This window comes from Ictidomys tridecemlineatus, chromosome 4 (assembly GCF_052094955.1).
Source record: "Ictidomys tridecemlineatus isolate mIctTri1 chromosome 4, mIctTri1.hap1, whole genome shotgun sequence".
Lineage (NCBI taxonomy): Eukaryota > Metazoa > Chordata > Mammalia > Rodentia > Sciuridae > Ictidomys > Ictidomys tridecemlineatus.
The window spans coordinates 50,550,085-50,561,559 of NC_135480.1; the positions used below are offsets into that span (position 1 = coordinate 50,550,085).

The window sequence follows — 11,475 nt, forward strand, 5'->3', positions numbered from 1 at the left end:
GGCTGCTCTGCGGTGATGCTCATTGGGCTGTTTCCCCGCCCTTTCAGACCATGGAGCTGCTCATTGGGGGACTTTTTTTGGCTCTGCCCACACGACCCAGCCAATCGGCCTCAAGAGCAAGAGGAGTGGGGGGTTGAAAGGCTCGTGGGAAGCCGGTGGTGGCAGTTGGGCTCTGAAGGAATTCCTGAAGAGCTCCTGTGGTGTGGCGTGTGTGTTCTAAAAATAAAGTTTGTTTCTGCTTGACAAGTGGCTCGTGAATTGTGCCCAGCCAGACTGTGGCCTTAAACCATAAAGATTGGCCAGTTTTTCCTGACCATCAGAATCATATGAACATCAAGGCTTGAGTTGTACTTGGTGTGATGTGTTTGAAGCACCCCCGTGTGTGAGTCTGAACTTTTAGTTACTCGGTTTAATTACTGCTGTCCTACAGATAAGGATGTGGGCTTACAATAGTTAAATGGCTAGCTCAGGTCACAAAACATGAAGCAGAACCCAGCATAACCAGAGGCATCATTTTTGAAATTAAAGAATAATTCTAATTTTGAAAGTATTATATTAAGAACTATTCATTCTCAGAAATCGGACATTGGAGAGAACTTCAGTTCAGAATTTGGCCACTTCTGCTAGTCCTGGTTCTTTTCCAATACAAAGTCCATGACTCACAGTTTCATATGTATTGGTTCTCAGATTTTAATGTGTATATGAATCATCTGAAGATTTTGTTGAAACAGGCTTGATTCAGTAGATGTGGGATGGGCCCAATGTACTGTACTTCTATGCAGCACTCAGGTGATGCTGATGTAACTGGTCCACGGACCGTACTTTGAATACCAGGTCATAGGGTAATGTGAATTCTTAATTTCATCATTACTGCCAAGTTATATTCCAAAGTGATTGTACCAATTATACTCCCACCAGAAGAATATGGGAGTACTTATTTCCCACATGTTCTCTCTAATGCTTGAAAATTATCATAATGCATTTTTGTCAATCTGATAGATAAATCAGGGCATCTATTTTTTTTAAAACATGCTTTTAATTTTTAACAAATTTATAACATCTTTTTATATGTTTATTGGCAATTTTCATTTTGTCTTAACTGTCTGCTTATATTCTTGGCCCAATTTTCCATTTGAATAGTTTTGCCCTTCTATTTTATTGGTTTATGTAAATTCTTCATATGTTCTAGATATCAGACCCTGGTCTGTTAAATACATTGCAAATATTTCCTCCAGGAAAGAAAGTTCAGTGCAGTAGAGATATCCAGGGACTAAATGGCAGTGAAGGTGCTTAGCAGGTGCACAGTCGCTTCTTGGGAAGGAATTTGGTGCCTCCACCAACTGTTTGCACCTTTCCTTCCCATATTCATATGTCAAGTAAGAGCTTATGATACACATCAAGTTGTTTGTGGGCTTCCTTCATGAAAGAGGTGCAGGGCCAGGATGCAGATGTGAGACATCTCTGGACCACCAGTGCCCAGCAATGAGTCTAGTACAGACTGGACTCTCAGAAAATATTTAGTGGATAATTAAGTGGGCAGAGTTGGTTAGATGTGTGTAGTTACAGGATTCCTTTCAGGATCTGCTCTGAAGTTCAGCTAGGGGTGCTTTGGGACCTTGAATAGGTGAAAGAAGAGGATCAAGAAAAACCTTTGCTCTCAGTTAGAGGAAAGCACCTTCTGGATGTCCTGTCTCCTCTCATTTATCTTTTAGATATTTTGGTGCTCAGAGAAAGTAATAATAGCTATAGCCAATACTGACATGGTGCCTTTAGTATGCTTTATATAATTCATCCATCTAATTTTCATGACATTCATATGAGGTACGTGGTGTTATTACTATTATCCTCATTTTGTAGATGAAGAAACTGAGGCCTGGAGCAGCTAAATAATCTACCCAGGATCATACAGCTAGTAAATGGTGGAAGTAGAATATGAACCCAGCCAATTGGCACTCTACTCTGTGTTCCAAAGACAAAATATGAAAACACTAGGCCTGACACCTAATAGGTACCAAAAAATACTAATCTCATTGCCATCTCTCTCCCAGAAGCGTGCCTTTTCAGTCACTGACACCTTGTGCCTATAGCTTGGCAGAATCCAATCTTAGATCTCCATAGCCTTTGTCTCTGAACCTGTATCTGTCCTTGCTGGAAGCCCCATGATCCCAGGTTCTCTTAGGAACCTGGCAACTCCTCTCCCCATCTAGCCTGCATACAAATTGGGGCTTTTCACTATCAGAATCTGTTTTTTTTTCCCTTTAGCCCCAGCATCCTAATTGGCACCTCCAGTCCCAAGGCTTTGCATGGTGCTGCCATCTGGTGGGATAGATGGCCACTGACACTCCTCCCTGAGGAGTGGACTCCTGCCATTGCCCAAGATTGGTTCACTGTTCCTCTTTAACTCAGTTCAGGGGAACCTCTGAGAATATAATGGATTGGTGGCTGCACTCCATTAATAATTAGATTTTCCCAATTTTAGTGTCAAGGATATTTTGAATGAAAGCTTAGTGTTGGTGAGATGACACTCAGACTATGCATGTGAGTAGGAAAGTCCTACTAGCTCACTCTCAAATCCCATCAGAAGGATAGCAGCTTCGCCAGTGTAAAAGATGGGTGAAGTCCAAAGGCCGTACTGGGAAGACCCTACCAAGGATCTCTGCTTCTTTAGCACATTCTCACTTCCTCTTGTGGAAGGAGTGGGAGGAGACACCAGATTTATATCCTCAGAAGTTTAAAGAAAGACTTTTAGAGTTTCTGCTCACATTCATTATCTGATGACCTCTTCAGTCCTGATGAACTCTCCAGGGCTCTGATAATGACTCCATAAAGCAGAATTTATTTAAAGAAAAGGTGAGATGACATTCAGAGGTTAGATAAATGACCTAACTTGAGGATCAGAAATGTCTTCACCGTCTAGGATGAGTGATAGCAGCTTTCCAGGTTCAGAAAAGAGTCCCATATTAAGACTATGAAGCTCAGATTATATCCACATGTCTGGAATAAAGTGGGTGTGTCCAGGTCAACTTGTCATTCAGACAAAACCCTCAGAGGCTCTGGAATTACTTGTTGGATTGAATGCAATTGAATTGAGGATCAAAGATATGAATTCCAGGAACTGTTCATAAGAGAGCTTGTATGTGCTTTCTTATAAACAGTTCCTAGATGATACCTTCTGACCTGTGACTCTGCAAAATCATTGTGGCTAAAATCTTTGTGTCCTCTTTTATTCAAGGTGGGTCTTGAGTAGAAAGTTAGGGTCCTGGGGGCAACCAGTCTTCCATTTTGAATAGTCTATCAACCTGTGTGGACCACGGCACTACTGATGGTAAAGACAGACATGATAGATAGAAAGCCAACGAACTGGAGCCCAGCTAGCTAAGAAGAGATGAGCCCCTTGCCGCTATAGTTTTAATTCCTGTTAGTTTGCATTAGAGGAGACAGAAGTGATATTGCTTGGTAGAAAAACCAAATAGAAGGATGAAGTTTATGTGATTGTGCTCTGGCCTCGGGAAAGGAGGGACCATATTCTGGAAGGAGATTCACATGAGCCTGAGCAGCCACAATGTGTACCTTTCTGGTGTATCCTATCATTTAATCTTCAAAACCAGCTCTTCAGTGAAGTGTTGTTTTTATTTGATACTTGGGGGAAATTGAGCTCACTGATGTTTTGAAACTTGTCCAAGCTCACATAACTAACAGGTGATGGTCCAGAGGTTAGAACTCCAGAGTCTGACTGTCCCTCCAGGGAATATTCGTTGAATTGGTGAACTCAATCCTGTGACCTTTTAGAGAAGAGGGCCTATTCTGTGCTCTTACGTGTGTTCTTGTTATATTAATACCCTCCGTGGTCACACATTATCTTAGAGCATCAGCTGGTACAAAATTTAATGTCATACATGCTACTTTGTTTTTTTCTTGAAACTTATCTTTTAATTTGAAATCCCCCTGCACCCCCCAATGTGAAAAACAACTATGGTCTCCTCTCAGTCTAACTTGTGGTACATTAGGAAGGTCCTGGTAAGAGCTGAATTTCTAGGGCTCCCTTTGGGAGAGAGAGCATAGTGGAAGCCAGGATGACACCTTTGCCATCAGCTGTGCCCAAAGCCACTGCCATTAAGTCCATCCAGCCTGAAGAAAACCCAGGTCCTCCCTTTGTGAGCTGAATTATGCTTGCAGAAGAGGAGAAGACCCAGGACTTCTTCTTTGTGGAGGCAGGCAGCAGACTGGCCTATCTTGATTTTTATTTTTCCCCAGAAACTGTGCACATTTTCTCCTGTCATGAACGTGTCCCACTCATGCACACTATTCTCCTCTCTCTCTTCTACCATACCCATCGTTCTCTCCTCCAATTGGAGGTGAAGAGAAATCTTCCCAGATCCCTAGTTGGTGCTTCTTTTCACAGTATCTTTTGTCAGCAAAGCACTGGATGAAGGGCCTTTGGCTGGTCAGGCCATAGAGTGCGTCTACTTTGGTGTTGTGCCCTCCTTTTGTAGGGCTAGTTTTCTGAATCCTGAAAACTTCCCTTGAGAGAGCCATTCTGAGCCCTAACAAGTCAGGTTAGAGTCAGGCCACTCAGAGTGTGCATGCAGCAGCTGCAGCCCTGACTTCCAGGCCAGAAGAATGCAACTTAGAGTAGGGAAATCTGTGTTTTAAAAAGCCCCAGTTTAAAGAAATTCTACTCAGCTATTGAAAAGTGGGTGTTCAGTAAGAGAGGGCAACATGAGCACAGTTCTGTTGCCAAAAGCAGGGACAATCAATATGTATAGGGACTGTTCATGGTGTCCTTCCTCTTTGTGTCTCCTCCCACTTTACTTTTCTCTGGGCATTTCTGTGCAGGGTTTCTCTATGCACAGGATGAGCCTGGTCCCAAATGAATGAAAACTGGGGTTACAGGACATGGCCTTTAAGCCTTGACTTAAAGAAAAATCTAGGTAGCAAACAAAACAAAACAAAACAAACAAACAAACAAACAAACACGTGGGAGCAGAAATAGGTGATTCAGAGACATCTAATAGGTCACCGATTCTGCTTCCAGAAGATTCCCCAGGGGAATCTCGCTTTGACAACTGCCAAGTCTGGTGACACCCCAGGAGGCCAGGAAATAAAGGGCAGGGTGGAGGCCGAAGTGAGACCAAGGAAGGAGTGGATGACCACAGGGCCTGACCGCTTAAGTGGTCTCTTGGGGTCCTGGCAACCGCAAAAGGATAGCGGAGTCAGTTTTCTGGTGGGACCTGCTCCAGAAGCCCCGCAGTCAGGGCAGATAAGGGGAACTGAACCTCGAGATCCCCGGAAGCCAGGGATTCCAGCGCAAAAACCAGAGCTAGGGCAAGAGCTGGAATTCCCCTACCAGCAGAATCTGCCGACCTGGGCTGGGGCTGGAGGCGAGCCATCTTCGGAAGCTTGGGTAGGGGCAGCCTGCGCGGGCACGGGTGGAGGCTCAGGCGCGTCCCTGGGGGCGGGAGCTAGGGAGGCCAGCAGGTGGGGCCCGGGGCGAACTCCGCCCCCCCGCGCCTTCCTCGTTGGTCCGCAGCCGCCCAGCCCCGGCCCCTCTACCGAGCCGGAGCGCGATTGGTGGTGGCGCTTGTCGCTCGGAGGGGGCCGGTCCGGTCTGCTCTGCCGCTTTCCCTGCCGCCGCTGCCGCCGCCGCGGTCCTGCTAGCTGCGCGGGCCGGTCGGACCGCCAAGGCAGCTGGAGCTTGGCGATGGGAAGCGGCGCGGCCGCGTACCCAGGCAGTGGCAAAGTTTCCCAGACGTGTGCATCGGGTCGCGCGGCTGCCGGCCACCCGTGACCGTTCTAGAAAGGCTCAGGGATTTTTAATTTGGAAAAAAAATTCTGTCTCATTTCCTTTGTCAGCTCTCTCCTGGTAGCCAGCGGCTCGAGCTGCAAACTTGGGCACCGCGGCTCCACAGCCATCGGACCCGGTTTTGGAGAACCTCGCGACTCAAGTGCAGCCCCAAGCGTGCTAGGGGGTGTGATCGCTGGGCAGTCCCGGGCGCGCATCAAGGAGGGGCCCCCGGGAGCTCTATATGGAGGTGGGAGTCCAGAATGGTGTGCACCAGGAAGACCAAAACTTTGGTGTCCACTTGCGTGATCCTGAGCGGCATGACCAACATCATATGCCTGCTGTACGTGGGCTGGGTCACCAACTACATCGCCAGCGTGTATGTGCGGGGGCAGGAGCCGGCGCCTGACAAGAAGCTGGAGGAAGACAAAGGGGATACTCTGAAGATTATTGAGCGGCTGGACCACCTGGAGAATGTCATCAAGCAGCACATCCAAGGTACTGGCGCCGCAGGAAACTTGGGCCGCCCACGAGACCCGGGAGTGCCCACACCGCGCTGGGTGTTTGGGGTTAGTGCGCATCAATCCCGCGAGTGCCGGGCTTTGGGGCCGCAGACGCTTGTGGGCTGGGGATCGGGTTCGTGTTAGCTCTTACCCGGGTGCAGGACCCTCAGTATCTGAGACCCTGCGCGCTTTCCCAGGGCACATGTGTGTGCGCGGGGCTGCACAAGCGGGTGTGGGCAGCACACAGTCGATATGGGGGCGCGCTGCGCACGTGTCAAAATGTGCGTGTGACACCAGGCTGGTTGCTCACCGGCTTTCGGGATCGCACACAAGTCCAGCTTGAAATTGTGTGCGTGTGGGCGTGTGTGTGTGTGTGTGTGTGTGTGTGTGTGTGTGTATACAAGAGAGTAGTAGTGCAAAAGAGCTCATTTGGTTACTATAAGGGACTAACAGCGAGATACCGCTTGACTCTAGCTATTGGTATTTAGGACCACAGGCTGCGGGACAAGCCCAGGCTAGGAAGATTGCATACCCCCAGCCCCAGCCTCAACGCCAGCCTCCCTATGCTGGGTCCCTCAGCGACTGGGAATACAGGGATGCATCTGTGACTGGGTGGCTAATTAAACCAATAGTGATTCTTACCTCCACTATGGCCCGCTGGTCTAGGACCCTCCCTAGGAGCAGGTGTCAAACCCGGGAAGAAGGCGCTGGAGCCTGAGCTCTGTTCACTGCGGTGGTGCCTCCGCCCAGGACAGATAGAACCCGCCCTGGGCTGAGCCTTCCTGGCACCAGGCACAGGCGGATCCCAAGGTAGCTCCACTTTCAGGCCCAGGGAGTGGCTGGGGTGGAGCGGACAGACCTATGCGGGGTAGGACTCCGGACAGACCTATACTGGGTGGGCCAGGAGTCCAAGACTGCTCTGGACCGGTGCAGTCCAGGCTGTCGTGCACTCCAGGCTGTCGCTGGGAGTCCCAAAGGAGGATGGGATTCGGGGCATTATTTTGAGGTGACCCCATAGGATAAGCTGTCAGAAGGAAGGGATGGAGTTCTGGGCACTGTGGAGCCTCGTACACACACACACACACACACACACTCACACACACAGGTTCCTCATGCTCACACTTGCTTTTTGTCACTTTTTGGCGTCCCCTGCTTTCTACTAGGAGTGTGAGCTTCTTAAGGGCAGGGCCAAGCCTAGTTCACCTGTGAACCTGGCAAGCCCACCAACCACTGGGGCCAGCACCGGAGGACCTTGACAATATTGGGTGGAATTGAAGGCTGTCTGCCCCAGGAGCTCTCTTGTTTACACCTGGGTGTCTGGGTTCCAATCCTTGCACCTGCTGCCCTTGCCCACCGGGTAAGGAACTGTTCTCTCTGAATCTGATGTGTGCACCTCTGCAAGTGGCCAGAATGGTTTGTTCCTTTCCAGGGAAGGCTTAGCCAGGTTCAGGTGAGTCTGGAGAGGTGTCCATATCTATTGTGCTTCTTGACTAATCTTAAAAACAAGCTGGTGGCTTTGACAGTTTCCCAGAAGAGGGATCCTTGACAAATTCTTCTTCAGTCCTGCCTCTGCCTCCCAACCTGGCATTGAGTTTGGCAGACAAAATTGTCTCTCTGATGTCTGCCTGTTGCTATTTCTTACTTGTCATCTTCATCCTTTGGGTTTGGCTTGACAATCAGCAAAAGAAAATCAGTGTTCGCCACAGGGCTTTTCATAATGTTCTGTGGGAGACGTAAGGCCATATCTTGCTTTGACACTTCCAGTTTTGCCTATAGATTTCAAGAAATTTTAATTCTCATATACTGTGAGTGTGTATATGTGCTCAAAATTATCTTCTTGTGTCATTCTGTCTGGTCAGGGAGTAGGTGAGCAAGGTACCACTTGGGAAACATGGAGAGTAAGTTAGGAGCCTGTGAGCTCAGCACAAAGGGCCCGTCATGTTGATGGTGGACCAGGTGGCATGATTTATAAGGCTTCATGGGAAAATGCATGAAATGTTGAAGGTGAGAGGCACTTTCGTGATTTTTTTCCAGGAAACCTTGTAACTGCATATTGTTTAGAACTTTCAAATTTATACCTGAAAAAAAAAAAAAACCTGGGGAGATGGGTAAAAAAGAGACCAGGATCCTTGGAACATGGGTCCAGTTCTCTTATATGTGGGATTTCTCCTCTGAACACTCCTAAATGTCTGTAATCTTAAGAAAGAAAGGCAGAGCCACAACTTATAGTGGAGTGGGGCAGGGCAGTGACTTGGTAAAGACTAGACATGAGGCAGTGGAGTTCAGTGTGTCAATGACTATGGCTCCCTCCATGGTGCTAGAGCCATCCCTGAGTTTAGGATTGGGGAACACAGGTAAGAGGCCCAGAAAGGGGGGCTGGCCACATGCAGTGCTGTGAAGTAGAGGGAGGGAAAGGACAATAAGATCAGACCCCTGTGCTTGGTGATGGGCCATGCCCGTGTATCCACTGTCAAGTTCCCTCCCATCTGTAAAGCAGTTTGAACAATCCACTTGACATCATGGAACTAAGAGGAGCTAGACAGCACTTACTGTTCGAAGAACTTTGCCTGTGTTGACCTGTTGAATCCTCACTCCTAATCAGGTAGATAATATTAACTCCACTTTACAGACATGGAAATAAAGGCATGAGGAGGTTATTTGACTGGTCCAAGATCAGGCCATTTCAATTTAGATGTGGTGTCCCCCAAAGGCTCACATGTGAGACAATGCAAGAAGGTTTGGAGGAGAAATGATTGGAGCATATCCTTAACCTAATCAGTGAATTAGTCCCTGATGAGATTAACCGAGTGGTGACTGGAGACAAGTGGGGTGTGGCTGGAGGAAGTGGTTCATTCAGGTTTGGCTATGAGGTATATATTTTGTATCTTGGGAGTGGATTCTTTCTGCTTTCTGATCATTATGTGAGCTGCTTCCCTCCGCTACACTCTTCCTCCATGATGTCCTGCCTCACCTTGAGTCCTTAGGAATGGAGCTAGCTACTTACGGACTGAGACCTCTGAAATCGTGAGCCTCTAACCTAAATAAACTTTTCCTCCTAAAATTATTCTGGTCAGATCTTTTAGTTACAGCAGCAAAAAAGCTGAGTAAAACAGGGTCTTTGTTCTTTTTTTCTTTTTATATTTTTAATATATAAACTGGGAAAATGCCAGCATCTGCTGCTCTGTTTTTCTGAGTCTGTATTCTGAGTCTGTAAACCATACACTATACTGTCCCCTACATGGGCCATAGGGTCACAGGGAAATGGCGCTCTCCAGGAGTCAGTTGACAATGGCGGAAGTGGATGTCAGAGTGAGCAACCTCAAGGGTAATAGAGGGACAACTGGAGTCAGTAGTCTTTCTGGGTGGAGATGCTTACCTTAGATAAGCTCAGGAAGCTGTGGGCTGTGTTTTGTTTCCTGATGAGGGGCAGAGGTTACATGCAGTTAACTAATGCTTGTTGACCACCCAGGGCAGTCCTGGAAATTCTACAGAGAGTGGGTGCTGGATGGCTGAGTGGATAGGTGAAATTGGTACCCAGTGTTGATGGCCAGTGCACCAATTAGTCATTAATAAAAGTGGTGCCATTCTCCAGAGGATATATTTTGCTTTGGAGTCTTGCTCAGGCTTCTCTTTTCTTTGGAAGGAAAGTTGTCCTGGAAGCTGCAAATGTCACAGAACATTCTGCAGGATGTTCAATAGAACTTGCAATTAGAAGAGGCTTTGGAGCATCACCCTAGAGATCTGTTCTAGTCATGACTGAAAAGTTTATTTTCCTCTTGGGGATTGCAGTGATATTTCATTTTAATTTGTTTTCTGATTGAATGATTTAATTAGATGGTGTTTGGGAATCTCTTGGGAATGCAAATTGTATTTTTGAGTTTTTTTTTTAAACAAAGTAAATGTTAATTGCGCTAGTGAGTAACTTCAGATTTTAAAACAATAATTCGGAGAGTTTGGAAACACAAAATAAGTATTAGAACAGGTTCAATCTCGGGACCTTGAGATAGTGAGGTAGATGAAGGAGAGGTTTTGCTAAAGGAAGACTTAGTGTTGCAGAACTTAGGGAAATGAAGTGTTGATTTGCTTCTTATTTTGGAAGTCCAGGAGAAACAAAAATGGCTTTCTCCTTTTCTTGGTTAGTACCTTTCTGAATCTGTAAAAGAATGTATCAATATTTAAGAAAATATTTAAAAATGAATATAATTGTCCATGATTCATTCTAGTTTAATAGCTATTTTGCAAATTTTGAGTTTTTCTTCTAGCTTTGTCTATTTGCTTTCCTATTTTAAAAGGAAGATGAAGTCATGATTTAAATGTCATTTTATATTCTTTTTTCATTTTGCATTTGGTAGAAGCATTTTTCTATATTTGCTACATAGTTTATTGGTTCAGTATCTCTTTTGGGGGTCTAATGTGTGCTAGGCATTGTGCAGGGGGGATGATTGGGGATAATAATGTCTAGATGTCTCTTATCTGTGTCATGGTGGACTTTTTTCCAAAAGATAATAGAAAGAAATGTTCTTATTCAACCTGTTTAAGTTAATCCATTAATTGAAATATTGGGTCCAAGAGGGAAATCAAACAAAATATCACAAATATGGAGTAACTGCTTCTAATGTTATTCAAAATGTGCATCCATTGGCCAGTCTTCTCATGTCAGGCCAAAGTTTTGTCTTTGGGGTGAGTCTGACAATATGCTTCTCTCCCCTTCATTGCACAAACCACTCCTTTGGTATCCTGTTTACAGAAACTCATTTCTAGTTCTATTTTAAATTTCACTGGGAACTGAAAGGTACTTAGGAAGCCATCTACATCTGTTTTGTAGTCTCAATTTTTACAACTTTTGTCCGATCTTCTGCAATGATTTTGCTGATATGTTATTTGTCTGCTATGTTTAAGTGACTATCTTGTATAAAGTCTTTCTAAAGCATTACATTTTTCTTAGAAACAACCACTCCCGTCTTTTTAGTGGTCATATTTCATTGGTTTACATAATATGTAAGTCAATCATGCAGTTTCGGCGACAAGTGCAAATAGTATAAACACACTTGGGAACAATCCCACTGGACAGCTGGAAAGCATACAGCTTGACAGGAGGAGATGTGAGCAGGGATGCTAGAGGAAAGCCCATGTGCATGGACAAAGGCAAAGGCATTCTGGAGTTTATTTTACAGAGGAAGTGGAAAACAT

The 11,475-nt window shown here is 46.0% G+C and overlaps 1 protein-coding gene across 6 annotated transcripts in view; it reads left to right on the top strand.

Moving 5' to 3' along the window:
- The first annotated feature begins 5,588 nt into the window (after window positions 1-5,588).
- Window positions 5,589-11,475, top strand: part of Galnt18 (polypeptide N-acetylgalactosaminyltransferase 18) — a 331,708-nt gene continuing 325,821 nt past the window's right edge. Inside the window, exon 1 of one of the 6 annotated variants that reach the window (XM_078046486.1) lies at window positions 5,589-6,280. In XM_078046486.1, the coding sequence (XP_077902612.1) occupies window positions 6,046-6,280 (235 nt within the window). In that variant the 5' untranslated portion in view covers window positions 5,589-6,045. The remainder of the gene's footprint in view (window positions 6,281-11,475) is intronic. The other 5 variants (XM_078046484.1, XM_078046485.1, XM_040284744.2 and 2 more) reach the window with 5 other exon arrangements.